Source organism: Bos indicus, chromosome 21 (assembly GCF_029378745.1).
Source record: "Bos indicus isolate NIAB-ARS_2022 breed Sahiwal x Tharparkar chromosome 21, NIAB-ARS_B.indTharparkar_mat_pri_1.0, whole genome shotgun sequence".
NCBI classification, from domain to species: Eukaryota; Metazoa; Chordata; class Mammalia; order Artiodactyla; family Bovidae; genus Bos; species Bos indicus.
Genome location: NC_091780.1, coordinates 21,929,705 through 21,957,152, shown reverse-complemented (window position 1 = coordinate 21,957,152; position 27,448 = coordinate 21,929,705). Strand labels below are relative to the sequence as shown.

The 27,448-nt window shown below is 46.6% G+C and overlaps 1 protein-coding gene across 2 annotated transcripts; it reads right to left on the bottom strand.

Annotated features, from left to right (window-relative positions):
* Positions 1-1,222: 1,222 nt before the first annotated feature.
* On the bottom strand, positions 1,223-27,441 carry VPS33B (VPS33B late endosome and lysosome associated). Of its 2 annotated transcripts, XM_019983868.2 has the most exons (23): positions 27,015-27,439; positions 24,609-24,689; positions 24,183-24,244; positions 22,479-22,528; positions 22,217-22,284; positions 11,552-11,597; positions 10,405-10,499; positions 10,006-10,110; positions 9,561-9,657; positions 9,257-9,334; positions 8,530-8,603; positions 8,090-8,176; positions 7,828-7,918; positions 7,341-7,415; positions 7,045-7,109; positions 6,877-6,931; positions 4,525-4,571; positions 3,793-3,925; positions 3,086-3,159; positions 2,340-2,441; positions 2,112-2,187; positions 1,880-1,996; positions 1,223-1,585 (listed from the first exon to the last, which is right to left on the bottom strand). In XM_019983868.2, the coding sequence occupies exons 1-23, from the start codon at positions 27,108-27,110 to the stop codon at positions 1,506-1,508; spliced, it is 1,854 nt and encodes a 617-aa protein (XP_019839427.2). In that variant the 5' UTR covers positions 27,111-27,439; the 3' UTR covers positions 1,223-1,505. The 2 variants fall into 2 exon arrangements, with proteins under 2 accessions (XP_019839427.2, XP_070631236.1); XM_070775135.1 differs by lacking the exon at positions 1,880-1,996 and having other exon boundaries at positions 27,015-27,441.
* Positions 27,442-27,448: the final 7 nt, after the last annotated feature.

Below are 27,448 nucleotides of genomic sequence, written 5' to 3'. Positions count from 1 at the left end.
GCGTTGGGTTTCAGTTGACAGACACGGGATCTTTCATTCTGGCATAACTCTAGTTATGCGCATTTAGTTGCTCTGAGGTATGTAGGATCTTGGTTCCCTGACCAAGGATTGAACCTGTATCCCCTGCATTGCAGGGCGGACTCTTAACCACTGGACCACCAGGGAAGTCCCTGGATCTTTCTTTTAAGAAGTGGCAGCACTGTGGATTGGGGAACAGACTGGAGGCGAAGTAAATGGAAGGGACAGTTTTGCAAAAAGCCCGGGTCAAAACAAGTACATCTGCCATGGGGATGGTGAAGAGAAATGATCTAGAAGCATTTAGAAATAATAGGTAGGGGGACCAGCTGAATGTGGTGGATAAAAAGAAAAAAAAAAAATCTAAGGTCAAGGATATAATTTCTTGCATGAACAAAACTAGGGCAGATGATGAGAATGTCAATTAGGGAAACAGGAAGAGGGGCAGGTTTAGGGGCCCCACGTGGAGACATGAAGCTCAGCTTGAGAGTTTATTTTAGATGTGCTGAATTTCAACTGCCCATGGAATGGTCATGTTGGAAATAATAGCGTGAAGTTCAGCAGTGAGACAAAAGCTTGGGATGGGCAAGCGGATAACAACAAAAGACAGTGAAGGAGATGGCAACAAAGGAGGATCCACAGACAGAGGAAACAAAAGAGATGGAAATACAGCCTAGGAGACTCAGGAGGACAAAATTATCATGGAAGCCTTACAAGAAGGAAAAGTGGATTAACAGTGAGATCAAGTTAGAAGACAACCACTAATAGATGGTGGTTAGAGTTCACCATTTTCAAAGGGTGAAGGGAAAGAGAGGCCCTTAGAATTAGCACTTACAGGGGCACTAGTGGCCTTTAGAGGAGCACAGTGCCTAAAACTGCTCTAAAGGGGGACACAATCTTTCCTTCTGCAATAAGAAACCGAAGGCTTAAAATTCAAGTGCCTCCTTATGTTGAAACAACAGCAAACTCATTTTTCCTAAAATACAATGAGTCACAGAATTTTAGAATTGGAAGGGTGCTTACTGATCATCTAATCCCTGTTTTATGATTAAGGAAAGTGAATTACAGGGCAAGTTTCAAGGAAGAAACAGAACAGGCCCAGAGAAACTACCCAGTCCCAGCCGTGGAGCACACAAAGCTGCTATATAAAGCCCCCTCTACCTCCCCCCGATAAACTGTGGAAGTGCCTGTCCAGAACTAAACATAATACGTTGAGAGTAGAGGCTTTATTTACAGTGATACTCAAAGAGGATTTAGAAAAAGATCCTCCTTATCTTATTAGCAGGGGCTGTACTTCATGAACAAAAAAAAACATCCTGGGGGCAGGAGGTGAACTCTCTCCTCAGGTTCTCTAGATCCCAAGTGAGTTCCCTGCCCCCCAGCTCTTAGGAGGGTGGTTGGTAGACATCTTCTTAGCAGCTGCGAGTCAGACTCCTGCATCCCACTGAGGAACACGTCCAGGGAAGACATCAACACTGGCAGGGAAAATTTCAGGCTTTCACCTCGCTCATGGCCTCCATGAGGCGGGCACTGTTGGTGACTGCTGTCGTCAGAAAAATGAACCTGTACCCTAAGGAGTAAAAGCGCCATGAAACGTGACCAAGGGCAGATTTGAGCCCCCGACACCAGCCATGTGGGGCCCCTCCAGTTCCACAGCCGGGCTGGGTCAGAGCACCAGTCTGTAGTCACAGGTGCACCAGCACCACACTCTCGGGCCCAGCAACTTGCCATGCTGGGTGGAACAGGGCTCCCTGCTGTTCGGCCCCCAGCAAGATGGCAGCAGGTGGTACCCAGAGGCCTGTAAAGAAGCCTTTCTGAGGTCTCTGCCCTTGGCCCCCCAGATCCCATGGAGGCCTGTTCTCACCTTTCTCTCTGCCCAGGAACCGGAGGGCTGAGATCTCAGAGAACGTGCAGCCACCCAAGAACACCACCAAGATGAGGCGCAGGGACTCGCTGGAGGCCTTGTCGTCCTTGGTCATGTCTGCAAAGACCGGACCAGCCTCGGCTCTTCACTGGCCACGCAGGCTCGTACTGGGTGGTGCCTCGCGCCCTCCCCTTGTCTCACCCGCCCCCACTGGGCAAGGAAGGCCATGCACCTGTGAAGGCCAGCTCACTGCAGTTGAGCAGCCGCACCACTTCGTCCAGGCCCTGCCAGCCCCGCCGCTCCAGCACCTGGGAAGGCACAAGCGCTAGTTTCAAGTCCAGCGGCAGCCAGACTGTCACGTTTCTTGCTAGCTGCTCGGGTAGTTACAAGCTGGGCCAGGCCAGGGACGAAGAGAAAGCAGAGAGCATGAAGTGTGAATGAGAGGGGGCCACATTCTCACCTGCTCGATGATTCGGCAGCTGAGGGGCACGTATGCACCGCTGAACACGTACGCCATGTCACGCGGCACTTTCAGGTCATACTCGCCATCCACGCGTGGGATCTGGAGGGTAAAGGGGAACACAGGAGGCGAGTGGCAACTCGGCCTTCCAGTCCTTTACCGAGTCAGAGAAAAGTGGTGTACCCCTAAGAGCAGTTGTTACTTCAACTAAAGGGAGAAGCAGCAATAGCCTTGCGGGGGCGGGGAAAGACTCCATAATCAAAGATGGAAGCTGTTCAGTACCTGCCAGTTCTGCTGAATGAGGGCCCGTGTGCCCTGGCAAGAGTGCCCCTTTGTGACCCTCCAGCAGCGACATGGGACACGCCTGTCACTGAAGCGGCACTTGGCACATTCTCTGGTACTCATAGGTATGTGTTACATGTTTACTAAATGAATGAACCTTTGTGTCTTGTCTCATTATTAAATTAAACTCATGCTATAATGCTACCAAACAAAAGAATCTTTTTCCTTTAATTTTTAGTTTTTGGCTGCATTTTGGTAGCATGTGGGAACTTAGCTCTCTGACCAGGGACTGAACCCACACCTCTGCTTTAGAAGCATGGAGTCTGAACCACTGAACCACCAGGGAAGTTCCCAAACAAAAGGATCTTTATAAAAACAAAGTAACAGAAAGGGTTTTGTGGGCTCAAAGTACTCCACAAAGGACTGAACCCACTGCCTCCCCTAGCCACTCCTGATCCACATACCAAATTCAGCTTCTTACTGATGGCTCGGAAATTGCTTCTCTTGGCCAGGGAACTGAAGGCATCAGTAATCTTTCCTGGGAAAGAAATCTGTGCTGGGTTTTATCTAAGGTTTATGGATTAAATTTATGCTGCCGTGGGTGATACCATTCAGGAAGTGACAGGACCGCCTCTCCTCAAAGAGCAGGACCTATCACACCTGAAGACCCTCCTCAAAGCAGATCACCTACAGTTCCCTGAAACCCATCAAGACATGCACGACCTTTCTCTCCCCACCCACAGTCTTCCTCCTTCTATAGGGCACCAGCCCTCTACTGAATGCAATCTACAGGGTGAGCTACAGTTTACTGGTTAAGGGTGTGGCCTTTGGAGTCAAACCTGACTGACTGAGGGGCCCTGAACAAGTCACTTAACCTCCCTCTGCCTCGGTTTCCACATGTGTAAAATGGAGATAATACAACTTACCATGGAGAAGGTTTGGGAGGATTACATGAAAAAGTGTATCTAAAAGGCTTAGCACATCAGTGTTTACTAACTGGAAGCTGTTCTAACAGGAAAGCAGAAGGAGTGGTGGTAAGGGCAGTGACAGTAAGGAATTGCCTTCTCCTCCCTCAGCTCATTCTCTCCTTGGCCAGCATGCTCCGCCTGTTGAGAGAAGAGGCACCAAGGGCCAGGGGGGGCAGAAGGGGCTACCTGTGCTCCCTGCTCACCTGCGGCCTTGTCCGTCACCAGCTTGCTCACTTTACTCTCCACGGCCGTGAGGGTGTCTCCCGGGGCCTGCTCTGTTAGGAGCCCAGCTCGCCGCAGGTTGAAGAAGGTCAGCAGGTGCTCGGGGCCATAGCTCTGAACAAAATGCAATTCAGCTCTCTACCAAGCATCCACCAAGGGCCTAGCCCTGTGAGGTGATACGGAGGTGGGCGAGAGGAGGATTATGTGTTCTGTGTCCTGAGAAGCCCACACTTGTTTGTGGGGAAGAATTTTTTTTTTTTTCAATTGGGGGATAACTGCTTTACAGTGCTGTGCTGGGGAAGTCACATCGGAAATAACCAAATACCAAACAGACAATAAAAGCAGCACGAAACAATTAAAGAACACAGAAAATTATGGATGGGAAGAGGTGGGGAAGGCTTCACAGAGGAGGCAGGACTTCAGAAGGACCTGGAAGGAAAGCTGTATAGATGCCTCATAAGGAGCTGAAGTGAGAGTCCAAGGCCAAGAACTCACCACTGGTTCCAACAGCTGAACTGTTCAAATTCCCTCCCGCACTAGCCACATAAAGCGGGGAGCAGAGTGAAATGAGGGCGGTGGGAAGGGTGTCTGTGCTGGGAGGGAGGCCGCATGGGAACAGAAGGGTAACCAGGACTGGAAAGGGGCTATTTCTTCTTCAACTCTTTCAAAAATGTCCACCAAATTCCCTCAAGAACACATTCTCCTGGCCTTACCTGCAGGTACTGGGTTTTCAGGGATCGGTAATCCTTGGGGATCAAACCTGAGGGTAAGAAAGGTAAAGGTTCAGGAGCCAGTTGAGGTGTCCTAACGTGTACAGCCAAACCCACCAATCAACAAACCCTCCTCCCCGCAGGAAAAAAACACAAACCCTAATGAGGAGGATGTTCAAGCTGGTTTTAGAAAAGGCAGAGGAATCAGAGATCAAATTGCCAACATCCTCTGGATCATGGGAAAAGCAAGAGAGTTCCAGAAAAACATCTATTTCTGCTTTATTGACTATGCCAAAGCCTTTGACTGTGTGGATCACAATAAACTGTGGAAAATTCTGAAATAGATGGGAATACCAGACCACCTGACCTGCCTCTTGAGAAATCTGTATACAGGTCAGGAAGCAACAGTTAGAACTGGACATGGAACAACAGACTGGTTCCAAGTAGGAAAAGGAGTACGTCAAGGCTGTATATTGTCACCCTGCTTGTTTAACTTATATGCAGAGTACATCATGAGAAACGCTGGGCTGGAAGAAGCACAAGCTGGAATCAAGATTGCCGGGAGAAATATTAATCACCTCAGATATGCAGATGACACCACCCTGATGGCAGAAAGTGAAGAGGAACTAAAAAGCCTCTTGATGAAAGTGAAACAGAAGAGTGAAAAAGTTGGCTTAAAGCTCAACAGTCAGAAAACTAAGATCATGGCATCTGGTCCCATCACTTCATGGGAAATAGATGGGGAAAACAGTGGAAACAGTGTCAGACTTTATTTTTTTAGGCTCCAAAATCACTGCAGGTGGTGATTGCATCCATGAAATTAAAAGATGCTTACTCCTTGGAAGGAAAGTTATGACCAGCCTAGATAGCATATTCAAAAGCAGAGACATTACTTTGCCAACAAAAGTCCATATAGTCAAGGCTATGGTTTTTCCAGTGGTCATGTATGGATGTGAGAGTTGGACTGTGAAGAAAGCTGAGCACTGAAGAATTGATGCTGTTGAACTGTGGTGTTGGAGAAGACTCTTGAGAGTCCCTTGGACTGCAAGGAGATCCAACCAGTCCATCCTAAAGGAGATCAGTCCTGGGTGTTCATTGGAAGGACTGATGCTGAAGCTGAAACTCCAATACTTTGGCCACCTCATGAGAAGAGCTGACTCACTGGAAAAGACCCTGATACTGGGAGGGACTGGGGGCAGGAGGAGAAGGGGATGACAGAGGATGAGATGGCTGGATGGCATCACCGACTCGATTGGCATGAGTCTGGGTGAACTCCAGGAGTTGGTGATGGACAGGGAGGCCTGCCGTGCTGCGATTCATGGGGTCACAAAGAGTCGGACATGACTGCACAACCGAACTGAACTGAGTGAGAAGGAAGGAGTTGGACTTGATATTAACTTTGCATCCTGTGTAGTCAATTCTAAATTGACTCCTCAACTGAAGCCTGCTTTTTGAAAGATAAAGCCTGGATCTGAGGGTTCCAAGAAAGAGCCCTGGAGAAGGGATACTGACAAATGCCAATTTCATCCATGGGGGTCGGGGAGGGGAATGCAAGCACAGGGAGAAGGGCCTTCCTGTGTGTGTTTCCCTGGCTAGGGGCCAGTCCTTCCAGGAATTGCTTAACAGCAAGTGAGGAATGGGAGAAGTGTCCACATGGGTTCCCAAAGTGCAACAGGGAACTCTTAGATATAAGAGGAAATGGGCTTCCAACTACAATAAAGGGGATTTAGAATAAGCAAATGACTTCTTTGGGTAAAAGCAACCTTAAAGAATATTTGCTGAGACTTTGCTGGTGGTCCAGTGGTTAGGAACGCACCTGCCAATGCAGGGGGCATACGCTGTGAAGCAAGTAAGCCCGTGTGCCACAACAAGAGCACCCTGCGGCAACAAAGACCCAGTGCAGCCAAAAATAAACAAATTTTAAAAATATTTGTAAACTGGAAGACTTCAAAACTCAGAACAGTTTGCCATGAAAAGCTGCAGAATCCGAGCTTCTAAAATGCTTATGAAATTGGTTTTTCCTGAACTGTATCTTGATTATGAAATCGTGTTGAGGGTAGGAGGCCAGATGGAATAATGAGAGACATGCTGCTCAGCTCTGCCCTTGACAGTCCTACGATGGGACAGGCCTTATTGCAGAGAAGAGGACGAGATGCAGACCTCCTTAGGGCCGGAACAATAAATCACCTTAATGACCTGGGGATGTTTCACCCCAAACAAAAACCTGCTTTATTACAGGGGATAGAATCCATGAGATTACAGGGGAATGTTGTCTGCTAGGACATTTCTTTCTTTCAAAATGACTTTTTCTGTCCCTAAGGTACAGCTTTTCAACCTATGGTCCCTGGGACTCACCATTCTCCGTGATGGACAAAAGGCACATAAGACGGAGGCTTTCTATGGGTGACACCTGCACAGGAAGAAAGTCAGGGGGAATTCGAGTTTTGTAACACGCGTTCTCTCTTCTTCCTCTGCTTGGGCCCCACCGCTCCCCACTCCCCGCTCCGCGCCGCCCCGCCTCACCTGCCGGTCTATGTGCTCTTCAATGTAGCTGGTGCTCTCCCGGATGTTGAACCCCTCCAGCAGCGCTGCAAGGAATCAGAGGAGAGCCTGTTACTGGGGGAGTGGCTCAGCTTGTTGCCATCTATGCTAACGGGCATCTGTCTCTCCATCTCTTTCTCCATCCTTTTTGGGGTGGGTTAAGGGGCCCCCAGAACTTCTAGCAGGAGCCAGCACTGGACAGTGCCAAAGAGCATCTTTTCAGGGTGGGCTGGGGCTGGGAGTCCAGGAAGCGGAAGCAGGAGAGGTAGCCAAGTCACCATGCTCAGTCTTGATGAGCTCCTGGAAGTCCTGCTTGGTTTTCTTCTTCATGATGGATTCACAGGCCCCGATATCTGCAGACGGGACAAAAGGGGAGCTGACACATTCCTGTTTCTGGAAGGAGGTCTCTTTACTGTTCAGGAGAATAAAAACTTCCTCAAGCAAAGTGCAGGAGCACTTCTTCCCATTTCGGGGCAAATAAGAGCACTATTCGGGACTTCCTTGGTGGACTAGTGGCTAACACTCCCAACACAGGGGAGCCCAGGTTCAACCCTTGGTCAGGGAACTAGATCCCACATGCCGCAATAAGGTCAGTACAGCCAAATAAATAAATAATTTTTTAAAAAAGCAACCAGAAACACTGATATTATTAAAATAATTTTTTTTTTTTTAAAAAGCACTATTTGATACATGAATGGGATCTCCTCCCAGAGGCAGAGCTCCTCTGCAGCCCTCCCCTCACCCTGGCCTCAAGCTGAAACATACGGAGGCTCAGCAGGCGGTGCTCCTGTTTCAGCCCCTTGAGCTCCTGGGACACAAAGTTCTTCATCTGCTTGATGTCCATGCCTCTCCGGCGCTGTGGGGACATGCCGGAGAGGTCAGGCCTTCTGCCCTCACACAGGAGTGACCACTGCCCACCCGCAGGTCCCCCCATAACCCCCGCCCCATAGTAGCATCAGGGGCGTCAGCAGCAGCAGCCTGGGGAGCCACCGAGGGAACAGACAGAGGCCCCAGGTGGGAGCCTCACATCATACTGGGCCTGCAGGTTCCGGGCCTTCTGGCTCAGGAAGCCGAAGACATTGGAGAAGTGCTCGTTCCGGATCTCATTAAACACCTGTGAGGGGAATGCGACAGGAACAGATGACTGCACAGACTCAGACCTCCCGTCTTCCTGCCTCCTCCGCGCAGCGACAGCACAGGGCGCGCGCTCAGCGGTTCTAGCAGAGAAAGCTGAGCCGATTTCGATGAGGATGTGTCAGATCCCTGCTGTGTGCCCTGGGGTGCCCTCTCAGCTGGCGGGATGGTCGATGAGGATGTGTCAGATCCCTGCTGTGTGCCCTGGGGTGCCCTCTCAGCTGGCGGGATGGCCCTCCCTCCAGGGACTCGGCCTCCCCTCCCAGCACGGGGGCCCGCAGCCTCGTGGTGGCAGCAGCCCGGGAAATCGTCTGCGGGCATCTGCGTGCTCACCTTGTCCTCGGCATTGAGCAGCACCTTCAGGCTCTTGTCAGAGGACGTGACTTCCGGGCCAAAGTCAACACTCCCTTTAAGAACAGAGGGGACAGCTCTGAGGATCTCCAAGGAGCCTTCCTTCCCCACCCTTTCCTGAACTGCCATGAAAGGTGTCCCCAGGACTTCCCCTGGCAGTCCAGTGGTTAGAGCTCTGGTTGGGTCCACTGCCAGGGCCTGGGTTCGATCTCTGGTCAGGCAACTAAGATCCCACATGCAAGGCAAAAAAAAAATGAGTTAAAGGTCCCCCAAACTATCTGGGGACTTCCCTGGTGGCCCATGGAGTAGGAAATGGCTACCCACTCCAGTATCCTTGCCTGGAAAATTGCATGGACAGAGGAGCCTGGCAGGCTACAGCCCATGGGGTTGCAAAGAGTCGGACATGACTGAGCACACAGTGGTGGCTCAGTGGTAAAGAATCCACCTGCTGGTGCAGGAGATACGGGTTCGATCCCTGATCCAGGAGGATTCCCTAGAAGAGGAAATGGCAACCCACTCCAGAATTCTTGCTTGGGAAATCCCATAGACAGAGAAGTCTGGTGGGCTACAGTCCACGCGGTCATAAAGGAGTCGGACTTTGCAACAAAACCACAACAAACCATCTGGAAGCCAGCACTTCACTCTGAGTCCTCCCCAAGGGAGGCCCAAGGAGTCGAGCACACCCCTGTCTCGCCGAAATGCCACTTACCACACTTGATGCGGAAGGTGTCATCCACCAGGCCCTCGTAAACCACCTGGGAGCAAAGTGCCGTCACGAAGTCCACGTCTGAAATCGAGATCCCCGACCGTGAGGGTCTTCCTCGACTCAGCCTACCACCCAGTTAGCTCAGTGTCCATGGGGCCCAAGTGCCCACGCCCTCCCTCCCCCAGGTCAATGCTGGCATTCACAGCCACCGCTGGAGGATTCCAACTGTGCCACCGTGTCTGCTATATTTCCGATATTCCCATGTCTTCTCGGGTCCATGAAGAGAGGAGCGCTGAGCACAGCTCACCTCTGTCCAGGAGAAAGATATGTCCAATTTCTGGCCTTCGGCCCTTGGTTTCACCATCCTCCTCCTCTTCCAGTCTCTTCCACAGTTCATACGACATCTGCTAGGGCCCAGCACGTCCTCAGTCTTGAGTCCAGGTCCCTTCTGCAGCCCCACACTTATAGAACCCAACCCGTTCCATGCAATCCTTCTCCTTGACCCCAAGGAACATCTGTTCCCATCCCTCCCCATCCTTCCCCACAGCAGTGAAAGAATCTCACTGCCCCCAAATATTTAGGAATGCTACCCAGGGGTGTCCTGCTGTTCTGTTAGCCACATGAGTTCTCTGCTCTGGGGACCTCTTCTGGGGCAACAAAAGCCTATACATCACATCACAGATGCCCTCGAATAATCCTTAGTGGGCAGAAAATGGGTGAAATATGGGCATCTGAGCAACAGAACTGCTCACCTTGGCACACCTGCCGATTCCATAGCAGTTGGGGAAGGGTCCATACAGGGTGCTGAGGAGGTGCAAAGCTTGCGCCAGAGTGTTGATCCAACGCTGATCTCCTTCCTGCAGGGACCACGTGGGCCACAAAGCTATAGATCAACCTGACAGATTCATCTGGAAAGGGGCGAGGCCTAGAAGCCCCGGAGCAGAAGGGCAGGGTCTCGGCAATGCTTCGGAAGGTTCATTTTCATTGGCCCCAAAGGAAGCCTTGTGAATATCAGTCAGCAGCATTCCACCTCCAAATCAGTATCACTCATGATACATGAGATGAGCTGGAAGAAGGTTGAATCCATAGCCCACAGGACCCCATGTTTGTCCCCACTCATTGATGCCAAGACCCGAGTGCCCTGCACTCACCAGGAAGTAGTCCCTAAAAAACTCTGGTAGTTCCATGCTCAACAGATCCACATCAAGAGGCAAGAGAGAGAAGGCCCATTCATCACAGCTCACATCTGTGGGTACAGAGAGCATCAGCCTTCCTGCCAAAGGCACGAGGCTCCACATGAAGAGGGAAGGCCCACTGCAGTCGTGCGAGACTTCCCGAGGGCCTGCCCCACTGCCTCAGGTACTGCACTAAGCACGGGATGCTCAGAGATGAGTAAGATACAGTCTCTGCCCGGAAGGGGCTCACAGGCTGATAAGGAAAGGATGTGCGTGTGTAACAGCCTGTAATACAATGTGATAAGTGATGTGTTTCCATTAGAGTGCCGACCAAGAGTGCCGATGAAACACTTATTTATCTATGCATCATCTGACAGCACTGACTGAAAGCTGCGCACGTACAGGCACTAGGGTAGGGGACACTGGGGACACGCTCCTAACTTCTGCAGCTTACAGTCAAGTGGGAGGGCGCACAGCCGACAAACAGGATTCCAGTTGCAGGCTCCAAAGAGGAAACAGCAACCTAAGAGTGCAAACAGCTCAAGGATCTAACCCCAACTACGGATATAAGACTTCCCTAAAGAAGTGACATTTAGGCTTAGAATTCAAGTATGATTCAGGTAAGCAAAGAAGCTGTAGGGTGAGGAATATTCTAGGCAACGGGAACAGATGTGTGAAGTCCCCATGGCTGGAGGGCGGTGACTCAGGAGAGAGGAGCACACGTGATGAGTCTAAAGGGCAGGAAGGGGCCAGACCACGGAGGTGCAGGAGGCCACACTGAGGGCGCTGGGCTTTATTCCGAGCAGGATTTCCTGCAGGAAGGACTGGGGACCAGGTCTGTGTTGCACACAGAGGAGGGAAGGCACACGGTGTCCTTGTGGGGGTCTTGGGAGGGAAGGAAGAGAGCACGGGTGATTTCCAACCACACCCCCCAGGATCCCTTCCATACTCTCCCACTCGTGGTCTAAGCTGGGGTCCTTCTTCCCACTCTAAGGACACTCTCCTCCTGCCAGGCCAATGGGAATGAGACAGCGAGCGAAAAGGAGGAGATACGGCAGGGGGCAACCCTCAGGGCCTTCTCCCACACATCCTCCCCCTTCCACTCACACCCATCTCCTCTCACCTCCATAGACGCCCTCTTCCTCAAGCACCATCTCGCACGCATAAAACTGAAAGACAAGGGGAGCTGATTAGTAACCCCCTTCTCTGTTCTTTCCATTTCTCTGGATTCCTCTGTGGTCACTGATGAGGACCACAGTTACTGAATCCAGTGAAAAAGACAGGAGAACCCAGACTTTTAGATCTAGAAAGGACCACTGGAATCATCCGGCCTAACACTGTTTCCTTTCCATCCATTTTATCTATTTATTAAGTCAATTGCTCTTTTCTCCTTGACTGACTGGAAAAGCTTTACAAAGGAGAGAGTATTCAGCTGTCACGGAAGGGTGAGTGCCACAGGTAGAGCTCGGAAAAGGGTGTGACGGTACTATAGATACAGAGGAGGAGGAGCAGGTGGAGGTAAAGAGCAGTGGGGCGGAGAGGGGAAGGAAGGAGCTCTGCTTAGGACATGTCCATGGGACCTCTGCAGACACCAGGGGGAGGTCTGGACAGACAGCCTTGGGGTTCATGGCACATACATTACATTTAAACTAGGTAGTTTGTTCAAAAGAACACAAAGAAGAGAGCTAAGGACAAGACTCTAGGGCACGAAAATTCAGAGTACACAGTCCAGGACCTTCCAGAGAAGACCAAGACAGAATCCACAGAGGCGGGAACAGAGAAACTAGCGCCTCTAAATAGCACCTCTAAAGGCAGAGGTTCAAGGAAGAATGGGCAGCCATCTCCAACACCAGAGATGTTAGGTAGAAGAGCCTGACACAGACATCACTGGGTTTGTGAAGAATTATCCGCTACCACTGCTTCTGCTTCCTCACACCCACCTTCATCTTTTTATCTAGATGCCCTAGATCTCTGTGGTCAAATCCAGTGATGTCTGTGTCAGGCTCCCAATGCAGGGGGCCCAGGTTCGATCCCTGGTCAAGGATCTGGATCCCACACACATCAACTACAGATGCAGCATGCCACAACCAAGACCGTGCCCAGCCAGATAAATAAAAACTGAAATCGGGGGCGGTCCTAAGATGGCGGAGGAATAGGATGGGGAGACCACTTTCTCCCCCACAAATTCATCAAAAGAACATTTCAATGCTGAGTAAATTCCACAAAACAACTTCTGAATGTGGGCAGAGGACATCAGGCACCCGGAAAAGCAGCCCATTGTCTTTGAAAGGAGGTAGGAAAAAATATAAAAGATAAAAAGAGAGACAAAAGAGGTAGGGATGGAGATTCATCCCAGGAAGGGAGTCTTAAAATAGAGAGAAGTTTCCAAACACCAGAAAACACTCTCACTGGCGAGTCTGTGGCGAGCCTTGGAACCTCAGAAGGCAACATAACTGAGAGGAAAAATAAATAAATAATTAAAACCACAGATTACATGCCCAACGGTAACTCCCAGTGGAGAAGCAGCGCAGACACCAGCATCCGCCACTAGCAAGCAGGGGCTGGGCAGGGAGGCACTGGCTGCATTGCTTAGAGTAAGGACGGGGCCTGAATGCCCCGAGGACAATCTGAAGGAACTAACTTGAGATAGCAAACCAGAATGTGGGACAGCTATCCTGCAAAAAGCCCTAACCTAAGACACCTGGCAGGCCCGCTCATAGAACAAAGGACTGAGCAGAGCAAGCTGGCTGTTGACTGGGCCATCCCCCGCCGGAGACAGGCAGGCGAGGGCAGCCAGAGCCGGAAGGGGGCAATTGCGGCCCGAGAGAGGCATCCTCTACCAAACTGCAAGCACGCTTCATTGCTAAGCAAGACTTCTCTGGATTCTGGACATCCGCCTGGGAAGGTACACCCAGAAAACCGAGCAGCAGGGACAGGGGAGGCAATAAGTCGCAGCGACCGCGCTCGCCAAGCACCTGGGCACAAAACGCAGTCCCAACAGACTGCGCCTCTGAGGACTACCCGAGTACCTGAACCCCAGCGGCTTAGATCTGGGAAGTGCATGAAACCCAGGGCCGGCCTCAGACAGTTCCCGGCAGAGCAACCTACAGCCTAAGCGGTGTAGACAGGGAAAGCACACACGCCGTGAGCGGGGGCAGGCCCTGTGTGGCCGAGACACTGCTAGACGCGCCAGTGTTATTTGTTTGCAGTGTCCCTCCCTCCCCACAGCACGACTGAACAAGTGAGCCTACAAAAGTGTCCACCACCGCCCCGCTGTGCCAGGGCGGAAATTAGACACTGAAGAGACCAGCAAACAGAAGAAGCTAAAACAGAGAGACCCTCCTTGGGAGTGACAGGTACAATAGATTAAAACCCTGTAGTTAGCACTGACTACATAGGAAGGGGCCTATAGACCTTGAGAAGTATAAGCCAGATCAAGGAACTATCTGAAAATGAACTGACCCCACACTGTCCACAACAACACCAGAGAAAGTCCTAGATATATTTTTACTATTATCATTCTTTAAATTAAAAAAAAAATTTTTTTTTTAATTTTTAAGTCCTCCATTACTCCTTTAATTTTCACTTTTATAACCTATTACTTTGAAAAAAAAAAGACCCTATTTTTTTAAAGCAAACTTCATATATATATATATTTTATAATTTTTGACTTTGTTTTTTTCTTTAATATTATATTTTTGAGACTCCAACCTCTAATCTAGATTTTTAATGTTTGCTTTTTGGTATATGTTATCAATTTTGTACCTTTAAGAACCCAACCTTCAGTACCCATTTTTACTTGGGAGCGAGATTACTGGCTTGACTGCTCTCTCCTGCTTTGGACTCTCCTTTTTCTCCACCAGGTTGCCTCCATCTCCTCCCTCCCCTTTCTCTTCTCTACCCAACTCTGTGAATCTCTTTGTGTGTTCCAGGCTGTGGAGAACACTTAGGGAACTGATTACTGGCTGGATCTCTCTCCTTTTGAATTCCCCTTTTATCCTCCTGGCCACCTCTGTCTCCTTCCTTCCTCTTCTCTTCTATATGTAACTCCATGAACATCTCTGAGGATCCAGACTGTGGAGACCACATAGGGAAGTGATTACTGGCCAGCTTGCTCTCTCCCCTTTTGATTCTCCCTCTTCTCCTGGCCACCTCTATCTCCCTCCTCCCTCTTCTCTTCTCCATGTAACTCTGTGAACCTCTCTGGGTGTCCCTCACTGTGGAGAAACTTTTCATCTTTAACCTAGATGTTTTATCATCAGTGTTGTATAGATGGAGAAGTCTTGAGGCTACTGTAAGAATAATACTGAAAACCAGAGGCAGAAGGCTTAAGTCCAAATCCTGAGAACACCAGAGAACTCCTGACTCCAGGGAACATTAATCAATAGGAGCTCATCAAACGCCTCCATACCTACACTGAAACCAAGCACCTCCCAAGGGCCAACAAGTTCCAGAGCAAGACATACCATGCAAATTCTCCAGCAACACAGGAACATAGCCCTGAGCTTCAATATACAGGCTGCCCAAAATCACACCAAACCCACTGACATCTCATAACTCATTACTGGACACTTCATTGCACTCCAGAGAGAAGAAATCCAGCTCCACCCACCAGAACACCGACACAAGCTTCCCTAACCAGAAAACCTTGACAAGCCACCCATCCAACCCCACCCACAGAGAGGAAAAGAGAACTCCACAAACTGCCAGAATACAGAAAGGCCACCCCAAACACAGCAATATAAACAAGATGAAAAGGCAGAGAAATACCCAGCAGGTAAAGGAACAGGATAAATGCCCAGCAAACCAAACAAAAGAGGAAGAGACAGGGAATCTACCTGATAAAGAATTCTGAATAATGATAGTGAGAATGATCCAAAATCTTGGAAACAAAATGGAGTTACAGATAAATAGCCTGGAGATAAGGATCAATGCAAAAGGTTTAACAAGGACCTAGAAGAAATAAAAAAGCGTCAATATATAATGAATAATGCAATAAATGACATAAAAAACACTCTGGAGGGAACCAACAGTAGAATAACAGAAGCAGAAGATGGGATAAGTGAGGTAGAAGATAGAATGGTAGAAATAAATGAAGCAGAGAGGAAAAAAGAAAAACGAATTAAAAGAAATGAGGACAATCTCAGAGACCTCTGGGACAATGTTAAATGCCCCAACATTTGAATCATAGGAGTCCCAGAAGAAGACAAAAAGAAAGACCATGAGAAAATACTTGAGGAGATAGCAGTTGAAAACTTCCCTAAAATGGGGGAGGAAATAATCACCCAAGTCCAAGAAACCCAGAGAGTCCCAAACAGGATAAACCCTAGGCAAAACACCCCAAGACAATATTAATCAAATTAACAAAGATCAAACACAAAGAATAAATATTAAAAGCAGCAAGGGAAAAACAACAAATAACACACAAGGGGATTCCCATAAGGATAACAGCTGATCTTTCAGTAGAAACTCTTCAGGCCAGGAGGGAATGGCAGGACATACTTAAAGTGATGAAAGAAAATAACCTACAGCCCAGATTACTGTACCCAGCAAGGATCTCATTCAAATATGAAGGAGAAATCAAAAGCTTTACAGACAAGCAAAAGCTGAGAGAATTTAGCGCCACCAAACCAGCTCTCCAACAAATGCTAAAGGATCTTCTCTACACAGGAAACACAGAAAGGGTGTATAAACTCGAACCCAAAACAATAAAGTAAATGGCAATGGGATCACACTTATCAATAATTACCTTACATGTAAATGGGTTGAATGCCCCAACCAAAAGACAAAGACTGCCTAAATGGATACAAAAACAAGACCCCTATATATGCTGTCTACAAGAGACCCACCTCAAAACAGGGGACACATACAGATGGAAAGTAAAGGGCTGGAAAAAGATATTCCACGCAAATAGAGACCAAAAGAAAGCAGGCGTAGCAATACTCATATCAGATAAAATAGACTTTAAAACAAAGGCTGTGAAAAGAGACAAAGAAGGACACTACATAATAATCAAAGGATTTATCCAATAAGATATAACAATTATAAATAAATATGCACCCAACATAGGAGCACCACAATATATAAAGCAAATGCTAACAAGTATGAAAGGGGAAATTAACAATAACACAATAATAGTGGGAGACTTCAATACCCCATTCACACCTATGGATAGATCAACTAAACAGAAAATTAACACGGAAACAAACTTTAAATGATACAATAGACCAGTTAGACCTAATTGATATCTATAGGACATTTCACCCCAAAACAATGAATTTCACCTTTTTCTCAAGTGCACATGGAGCCTTCTCCAGGATAGATCACATCCTGGGCCATAAATCTAGCCTTGGTAAATTCAAATAAATTGAAATCCTTGCAAGCATCTTTTCTGACCACAATACAGTAAGATTAGTTGTCAATTACAGGAGAAACACTACTAAAAATGCCAACATATGGAGGCTGAACAACACACTGCTGAATAACCAACAAATCACAGAAGAAATCAAAATATGCATAGAAATGAATGAAAATGAAAACACAACAACCCAAAACCTGTGGGACACTGTAAAAAGCAGTGCTAAGGGGAAGGTTCATAGGAATACAGGCATACCTCAAGAAACAAGAAAAAAGTCAAATAAATAACTTAACTCTACACCTAAAGCAACTAGAAACAGAAGAAATGAAGAACCCCAGGGTTAGTAGAAGGGAAGATCTTAAAAATTAGGGCAGAAATAAATGCAAAAGAAACAAAAGAGACCATAGCAAAAATCAACAAAGCCAAAAGCTGGTTCTTTGAGAAGATAAATAAAATTGACAAACCATTAGCCAGACTCATCAAGAAACAAAGGGAGAAAAATCAAATCAATAAAATTAGAAATGAAAATGGAGAGATCACAACAGACAACACAGAAATACAAAGGATCATAAGAGACTACTATCAGCAACTATATGCCAATAAAATGGACAACTTGGAAGAAATGGACAAATTCTTAGAAAAGTACAACTTTCCAAAACTGAACCAGGAAGAAATAGAAAATCTTAACAGACCCATCACAAGCACAGAAATTGAAACTGTAATCAGAAATCTTCCATCAAACAAAAGCCCAGGACCAGGCGGCTTCACAACTGAATTCTACCAAAAATTTAGAGAAGAGCTAACACCTATCCTACTCAAACTCCTGCAGAAAATTGCAGAGGAAGGTAAACTTCCAAACTCATTCTATGAGGCCACCATCACCCTAATACCAAAACCTGACAAAGATGCCACAAAAAAAGAAAACTACAGGCCAATACCACTGATGAACATAGATGCAAAAATCCTTAACAAAATTCTAGCAAACAGAATCCAACAATACATTTAAAAGATCATACATCATGACCAGGTGGGCTTTATCCCAGGGATGCAAGGATTCTTCAATATCTGCAAATCAATCAATGTAATACACCACATTAACAAATTGAAAAATAAAAGCCATATGATTATCTCAATAGATGCAGAGAAAGCCTTTGACAAAATTCAACATCCATTTATGATAAAAACCCTCCAGAAAGCAGGAATAGAAGGAACATACCTCAACATAATAAAAGCTATATATGACAAACCCACAGCAAACATTATCCTCAATGGTGAAAAATTGAAAGCATTTCCTCTAAAGTCAGGAACAAGACAAGTGTGCCCACTCTCCCTACTACTATTTAACATAGTTTTGGAAATTTTGGCGACAGCAATCAGAGCAGAAAAACAAATAAAAGGAATCCAGATTGGAAAAGAAGAAGTAAAACTCTCACTGTTTGCAGATGACATGATCCTTTACATAGAAAACCCTAAAGACTCCACCAGAACATTACTAGAGCTAATCAATGAATATAGTAAAGTTGCAGGATACAAAATCAACACACAGAAATCCCTTGCATTCCTATACACTAATAATGAGAAAATAGAAAGAGAAATTAAGGAAACAATTCCATTCACCATTGCAATGAAAAGAATAAAATACTTAGGAATATATCTACCTAAAGAAACTAAAGACCTATATATAGAAAACTATAAAACACTGGTGAAAGAAATCAAAGAGGACACTAATAGATGGAGAAATATACCATGTTCATGGATCGGAAGAATCAATATAGTGAAAATGAGTATACTACCCAGAGCAATCTATAGATTCAATGCAATCCCTATCAAGCTACCAACGGTATTTTTCACAGAGCTAGAACAAATAATTTCACAATTTGTATGGAAATACAAAAAACCTCAAATAGCCAAGGCAATCTTGAGAAAGAAGAATGGAACTGGAGGAATCAACCTGCCTGACTTGAGGCTCTACTACAAAGCCACAGTCATCAAGACAGTATGGTATTGGCACAAAGACAGAAATATAGATCAATGGAACAAAATAGAAAGCCTAGAGATAAATCCACGCACCTATGGACACCTTATCTTTGACAAAGGAGGCAAGAGTATACAATGGAGAAAAGACAATCTCTTTAACAAGTGGTGCTGGGAAAACTGGTCAACCACTTGTAAAAGAATGAAACTAGAATATTTTCTAACACCATACACAAAAATAAACTCAAAATGGATTAAAGATCTAAATGTAAGACCAGAAACTATAAAACTCCAAGAGGAGAACACAGGCAATACACTCTCCAGCATAAATCACAGCAGGATCCTCTATGACCCACCTCCCAGAATATTGGAAATGAAAGCAAAAATAAACAAATGGGACCTAATTAAAATTAAAAGCTTCTGCACAACAAAGGAAACTATAAGTAAGGTGAAAAGACAGCCTTCAGAATGGGAGAAAATAATAGCTAATGAAGCAACTGACAAAGAATTACTCTCAAAGATATACAAGCAACTCCTGCAGCTCAATTCCAGAAAAATAAATGACCCAATCAAAAAATGGGCCAAAGAACTAAACAGACATTTCTCCAAAGGCATACAGATGGCTAACAAACACAGGAAAAGATGCTAAACATCACTCATTATCAGAGAAATGCAAATCAAAACCACAATGAGGTACCATTTCACACCAGTCAAAATGGCTGCTATCCAAAAGTCTACAAGCAATAAATGCTGGAGAGGGTGTGGAGAAAAGGGAACCCTCTTACACTGTTGGTGGGAATGCAAATTAGTACAGCCACTATGGAGAACAGTGTGGAGATTCCTTAAAAAACTGGAAACAGAACTGCCATACGACCCACAATACCACTGCTGGGCATACACACTGAGGAAACCAGAAGGGAAAGAGACACGTGTACCCCAATGTTCATCACAGCACTGTTTATAATAGCCAGGACATGGAAGCAACCTAGATGTCCATCAGCAGATGAATGGATAAGAAAGCCATGGTACATATACACAATGGAGTATTACTCAGCCATTAAAAAGAATACATTTGAATCAGTTCTAATGAGGTGGATGAAACTGGAGCCTATTATACAGAGTGAAGTAAGCCAGAAAGAAAAACACCAATACAGTATACTAACGCATATATATGGAATTTAGAAAGATGGTAACAATAACCCTGTATACGAGACAGCAAAAGAGACACAGATGTATAAAAGTCTTTTGGACTCTGCGGGAGAGGGCGAGGGTGGGATGATTTGGGAGAATGGCATTGAAACATGTATATTATCATATGTGAAACGAATTGCCAGTCCAAGTTCGATGCATGATACAGGATGCTCTGGGCTGGTGCACTGGGATGACCCAGAGGGATGGCATGGGGAGGGAGGTGGGAGTGGGGGTTCAGGATGGGGAACACATGCACACCCGTGGTAGATCCATGTCAATGTATGGCAAAACCAATACAATATTGTAAAGTAATTAGCCTCCAATTAAAATAAACAAATTTGTATTAAAAAATAAAAATGTATATAATTGACATATTAAAAAAAAGGCAAAATGAGAGAAAAAAATCTTTATTAATAGGTCCAAAAAAAAGTTAAATCTATTAATCAGCATTGTTTTATTAATGAGGCTGACTTTTCCAAATATTTCTAAGCCATTCCTTTTGTAATTAAAATAATGTTCTTGCTAATTCATTTATTAGAATCAAAGTTTTCTTATGGGTGTATGTGAGTTTTCTGTATAGCAATACTTATAAATATTTTCCCAATTTGGTTTAGCTTTCATAATTTTTATGTTGGTGGTTTATGTCAATTTTTAACCTTTGTGTAGGTTATTTTCCTTTACTAAGTGGCATATTATCCAGTACTTTGTTAGCATCTCCTATGACTGTTTATTGTATAAAATTATTCTGCCTACTTTTGTGTGCTATGTAAATTGACATCTTTTATATGTAACTCATGTATGGATGTGAGAGTTGGACTGTGAAGAAGGCTGAGCGCTGAAGGATTGATGCTTTTGAACTGTGGTGTTGGAGAAGACTCTTGAGAGTCCCTTGGACTGCAAGGAGACCCAACCAGTCCATTCTGAAGGAGATCAGCCCTGGGATTTCTTTGTAAGGAATGATGCTAAAGCTGAAACTCCATTACTTTGGCCACCTCATGCAAAGAGTTGACTCATTGGAAAAGACGCTGATGCTGGGAGGGATTGGGGGCAGGAGGAGAAGGGGACGACAGAGGATGAGATGGCTGGATGGCATCACTGACTCGATGGACATGAGTCTGAGTGAACTCCGGGAGTTGGTGATGGATAGGGAGGCCTGGCGTGCTGTGATTTATGGGGTCGCAAAGAGTCGGACACGACTGAGCGACTGATCTGATCTGATCTGATTATTATTATTTCCCATATTTTTCCTTTTAAAGATCAAACTGATTGATTCACAAAACTCAAATCTTATTTTTACTTTTGTAAATAAAATATCTAATTATTTTACTGCCAAAAAAATAAATAAAAACTGAAATCTTATAGGCCTATTTTTAATTCTAACTAATGGGATTCCTTTGCCCACTTGGAAAACTGCCAATCTTCATAATTAACAGAGGGAGCTCAGGAAGAAAGAGAGATCTCCTCTTCCCTACAGCCACTACAGAGACCGTCCTGTGATGGAAAATCAGGTCAAAGAATTTGATTTGATAGGTTGTTAGAAAGAAAAAAATTCATTAAAATCTCAGTTTCGTTTTTCTGTGTGTTATGGAGGCTTGAAGCATTATTTGAAACTGTTACCAACTTGTTCTGTTCCCTTTTTAAACAAATATGTCCTTGGAAGTATAACTGGAAAAAAAGGGTTCTGTAAGACTACAAAAACTAGAAATTAACTGCTATAGCTCCTTTAAATAACATTAAAAAGTATCTTGTAATTCTGATTGGTTATTTTACTCAATAATATTCTTGCCGTAGTCATAATGTTATACTTCATATACTTATATTCCTAAGCAGGATAGCTTCCTAGGTGGCACAGTGGTAAAAGGATCCATCTGAAATGCAAAAGACATAGGAGATTCAAGTTCGATCCCTGGGTCGGGAAGATCCTCTGGAGGAAGGCATGGCAACCCACTCCAGTATTCTTCCCTGGAGAATGCCATGGTCAGAGGAGCCTGGAGGGCTACAGTCAGTCCATGGGGTCAAAAAGAGTCAGACACAACCGAGCACACACACGCTCACATGTAGAGGCCACCTCTCACCACTGTACAGTCTGTATTTGGGGTAATTTGATAGGAGACTCTCTGCTACATTAATAAAAAGACAATGGCAGGTATTTTGTTCAGTCACACAGAATTCGCTTAGAGGGAGACACAGCTGCTAGCCCTTTACCCCGTCCCAGTCCCTCATGCTCTTCTACCTTATCTCACTCCCACATGGGTCCAAACTCACCTTCTGAGGACTGAAGATCACTTTGTATTTCCGAGTTCGGCCAGCCATTTTGTCAGCATTGACGAGACCTAAAGACAGAAGGGATGCAGCCCAGAAAGCCATGGGCCTTATGTTAGACTAGAAGCAAGAAAGCGACGAGCCTTGATGAGGGGCACCGCCAACCTGAACAATTCTTTTCTTCTGAAAGGGTCCTAGTGGTCGTGCCCTCAGACGTTCCCGTCCACCCCCAGGTCTTAGTGACGGTGAACACTGTGACACTCACTGGCAATGTACCGCATATTCTTGATGCGAGGTCTGACCAGGAAGCACAGCCTATGGGAGAGAAGGGGGGGAAATCCTAGTGAAGAAAAATCATGAAGTTGGTGATAGTCATGGCAACTCTCCCACCATGTGCTACAGTTCTCACCCAGCCAAAGCCACGCCAGCGTTCTCGGCTGACTCACCACGGAAGACTCCCCTCAGTAAAGCAGGTATAGGTACAGAAGAACCCATTTGCAGGGCAGGAATAGAGATGCAGATGTGGAGAACAGACTTGTGGCCACAGCAGGGGACGTAGAGGGTGGGAAAAACTAAGAGGAGCATCGACACATATCCACTACCACATGTGAAAGAGATAGCTAGTGGGAAGCCGCTGTATACACAGGGAGCTCAGTCCGGTGATCTGTGACAACCTAGAGGGCTGGGATGGGGTGGGGGACAGGAGGGAGGTTCAAGAGGGAGGGGACATATGTATACTTGTGGCTGATTCACACTGTTGTATGGCAGAAACCAAAACAACATTGTAAAGCAATTATCCTTCAATTAAAAGTAAATTAAAAAACATAAAGCAGGTATATTGTGATGAGCTGGGGGTACTTATTGGCCTCATGGTGGACCCAGAAGTTTCTGCTCTCAAATAATTTACAGTTTATTGGGCAAAATAAGATGCATGTATGCATGAAGTATATTAACCATCAAGTATTCAAAAATAATGCAAGGAAGTATATGACATGTTTTTCAAACTGGGGTTCGTGGATGTCTTCTCCATGTATCTAGGAGGGTTTGTTCCTCTAAGGGAGGGTGTACATGACTTAAGTTGAGAAATACTGAAAATAAAAACAAACACCAGACAACAGGCAGCATGTGACTGAGTGCCAGGTGAACAGGACAAACTGATCTCCATGCAAATCCAGGGGAGGAGACAATCACCCCGGGGTGGCCACCCTGGGATGGCTTCGTGGAGGAGTGGGGCTGGGCTCTGAAGGCTGGGTGTCTGTCACGAGAACAGTGAGGAGAGGAGAGAAGGTCAGGCAGAATGGGTGGAGTGGCCAGAAGCACGGAGGTTTGTGTGTAGAGTGGGGAAACACATGAAAGTGTACCAGGTAAGAGAGTATGTGCAAGAGGCCAGGCTGGAAAGAGGGCGCAAGGCCTTCTGGGAGGCAGCTTTGGAATCTATGATGAGCAATGCAGACTGTAGTGGGTAAGTAAGGGAAGGCCTGAAGGTTCTGGAGGAGATCACAAGGAAATTATTTGTGAAAGATTAATCAATGTGGTGGGGGAGTGCTTCCCTGATAGCTCAGTTGGTAAGGAATCCACCTGCAATGCAGGAGACCCTGGTTCAACTCCTGGGTTGGGAAGATCCCCTGGAGAAGGGAAAGGCTACCCACTCCAGTATTCTGGCCTGGAGAATTCCATGGACTGTATAGTCCATGGGGTCACAAAGAGTCAGACACGACTGAGCGACTTTTTCACTTTCTTTCAATCAATGTGGTTAGAGCTGGTAGATTGGGTTAGAGAGAGAGGAGGACAAGGGAGGGAGAAACTGCAGACGAGGAGACCAATTAGGAGGATAAATCATAACCTAGGGATGAAACTGTAAAAGTGCAGGGAAGTGAATGCTTTGATATCACATATGTCATGGGGCTAGATCTCAGCCAAGGACTGATCACAGGCTAATGTGCAGGGACCGAGGCTCCCGGACACTCACTGTTCACTGGAGCTGAGGGCTGGTTTGTTCTCCACTTTGTACAGCTTGTCTACCTCGTGTTGCTACAGACAAGAATCAAACAAAACAACGGACGTTAAGTGTGATTGGGAACCTGAAGCCTGGTACAAAGACTGGGGTCTTCTGAAAGGGCTTCCTCCTACTTACACTAACTCTAGGAGTCAAAATGCCTCCCTAACAACCATTCCACTTAACCTTCCTCAAACTGTCAGTAGAAAAATCAACATTTAAATAATTCAAAAACAATACAAAGAGGATCAATCCCTCCCAGTCCACTCAATTCTGCTATCCTGTATTTACCCTAGAAGGGTAGTAATTACTCCTCAGTAATTTGTACCATTCATCAAAAGAAAAACTGCTTAATGAGGAAAGAGGGGCCTGATCCACCTGGGAATGGGGGCAAGGTACCTTTAGAATGGAGACATTGGCGATTCGATCCAAAGGGCTCATGAGATCCGCCTCAATGAACAAGTCTTTTTTTCCGGGAAGCTGAAGGAGACACAGCATGTTGGATCACTCTCAGGTCATACAAGCCCCTCAGTTGAGAGTTCACTCAGTCATCCATTTAATAGAAGTCTCTGAGCTGGGGACTTCCCTGGTGGCCCAGTGGACAGGAATCCACCTGCCAACACAGGGTACATGGGTTTGATCCCTGGTCCAGGAAGATCCCACATGCCATGGAACAACTAAGCCCGTGTGCCACAACTACTGAAGCTTGCGTGCCTTAAAGCCCATGATCTGCAACAAATATGTCACCGCGATGAGAAGCCCATGCACTGCAATGAGGAGTAGTTCCCGCTCACCACAACTAGAGAAAGCCCAGGAGCAGCAACTAAGACCCCACACAGACGTAAGTCAATAAAGAAAATTACTAAAAAAAAAAAAAGTCTCTGAGTTCCTTGAGTTCCTTGGAAAGGCACTAGACCTCATCTAACCCAGCATCTTATTTATTGTCTATATCCACAGTTGCCATTTCTTTACATATTCACCTATTTTTGTCTTCTATTCATTATTAGTTCCAGTGGAAAGATATTTCATCTTTTTTTATGGCCATGCAGCATGTGGGATCCTAGTTCCCTGCTCAGGGATCCAATCCATGCCCCCTGCACTGAAGCTTGGATCTTAACCACTGGACTGCCTGGGAAGTCCCTCACCTTCTTTCTAAGGTCACATCCTTGTCACACAACCCTCCTGCTCGCCTGTGACCCTGTTCTACATCACTGCTCCTCTGCTCCACTGCCTCCTCCTCCATACCTCCTGATAAACCAATTGATCTGCTGAACGCAGCCAAACAAAACAAAACTGCACCGTGTATCCTGCAACCCCACAACTAACTGCCAAATATCTCTTCAAATGGCATTTTACTTCTAATTACAAAAAGAACCAATGTTCAAGGCAGAAAACTTAACCCACGACAGTCCTCACCCTCCCACCCACTTCCTGCTTCACCATTCCCGACGCTGCTCTCTCATCTGTCCAGAGGAAGGACAGGTCACACTGAGCAGAAGAGAGGGTGAAGTCGTTGAAAGCTTCCTCTCAACATGATTTTGACAAATGGGTAGGCTGTGGGCAGTGACAGATCGAGATGGCAATTAAGCCAAGGCCAGGGAAAGCCAAAGGCTGAATGGTAAGGGCAGAACAGCAGTTCAGTTCGCCTGATGGCTAAGATGCATGTAGGCAGTGGTCCTCAACCAGAACTGATTTTGCCCTTCAGGGGATATCTGGCAAAGTCTGGAGACATTTAGGTTGTCTCATCTTGGGCCAGGGTGTGTTAACAACATCTGGTGTTACTGGTAGAGGTTAGGGATGCTGCTAAATATCCTACACTACACAGGACAGTCCCACGACAAAGAATTAACCAGCCCAAAATGTCAGTGTCACCAAGGTTGAGAAATCTTGGGTGTTGGGGAATGGTGGGAAACAAGGCTGAAACATTCACAGGAATCGGGGATAAACCTTCAGTAGCTACCTAATGCCTGCTGCTGCTGCTGCTGCTAAGTCGCTTCAGTTGTGTCGGACTCTGTGCGACCCCATAGACGGCAGCCCACCAGGCTCCTCTGTCCCCGGTATTCTCCAGGCAAGAACACTGGAGTCGGTTGCCATTTCCTTCTCCAATGCATGAAAGTGAAAAGTGAAAGTGAAGTCGCTCAGTCCTGTCCGACTCTTAGCGACCCCATGGACTGTAGCCCACCAGGCCCCTCCGTCCATGGGATTTTCCAGGCAAGAGTACTAATTTTTCATCCCTCTCTTCCATGTATTACATGCCTTGTCCTTCCCTGGTTCCTCAACTTTGCTCCCACCAGTACATCTGCCTGTAATACCCTCTCCCATCTCCAAGGAAAGTATGCTTATCTTCACACTCCAGTCCTCGAAACTCCTAGATTACTCCAGCTAGAAATGACTGTTTCATGAACTCTAGCTGTCACTCATTTACCCCAGAATACCCTATTTGTGCTAATTTGTGCTTCATAGGCTCCCAGTAATGCCTATGAATAGATCAGGAAGTAAGATCCCTAAGGACAAATTTGTCTTAACCATATTTCCATCTCCAGTGATGCCTGACATTAGTGGTGTCTCCCTTGCCCGTATTATAAAAAAAAAAAAAAAAAAGGATTTCCAATAACTCTGGCCAGGTCGTCTCAAGAAGCTCTTAACTGCTCTCTGATTTTTCTCCCTGAGTGCTTCATTTTGGACCTGCCACAGAAGCTCCAAGGACCAAGGCAAGATCAAGGGAACTCAGTAAGAAAGAACTAGGCATCCAGAGAGTGCTAAACTGTTGATGCAGTAAAGGCCCCCGACGTGGAGGGCACTGACCTGCTCCAGCAGGTAGATGAGCTGGTCTCGGGCCAGCCTCTTGAGCATGGAGAAGTCAGGCAGCTCTGGGGCGTCCGGTCGATGAGGAAAAGCCATGGCGGCGGTCGCAGGGTGGAAAAGCCGCAGGGTGGAAGAAGGGGGACGCCTCCTCCTCCGCTCCGAGGAGGCCGGCAGCGGCCCGGGTAAGCGCAGGATGTTTCTCCTTCAGGTAAGGGCACGGAACCCGAAAAAGCCCCCCAAGGGGCCCTCGCTCGTCAGCCACACTGGAGGAATGAATGGCCGGCCACCTCTCGGCCAGACAGCTGCAGCCAGAGACCTTGCTTCAGGCCTGCAGCCACTGTATCCCGCCCCGCCCCTCCCGGTCCACTCCGCCCGTCCGCTGGATGCGGGTCTACACCTGCAGAGATACCAAAGAGAGGGGTGGCTTCCTAGAC

Excerpts from the sequence above, each read along its gene's own strand:
- VPS33B (XM_019983868.2), bottom strand. The coding sequence starts at position 27,110 with ATGGCTTTTCCTCATCGACCGGACGCCCCAGAGCTGCCTGACTTCTCC. Across the intron at positions 10,500-11,551 it reads GGAAGAGGGCGTCTATGGAG|ATGTGAGCTGTGATGAATGG; the intron begins GTGAGAGGAGAT and ends CTGTACCCACAG. Across the intron at positions 10,111-10,404 it reads TTTTTAGGGACTACTTCCTG|GAAGGAGATCAGCGTTGGAT; the intron begins GTGAGTGCAGGG and ends TGGTCCCTGCAG.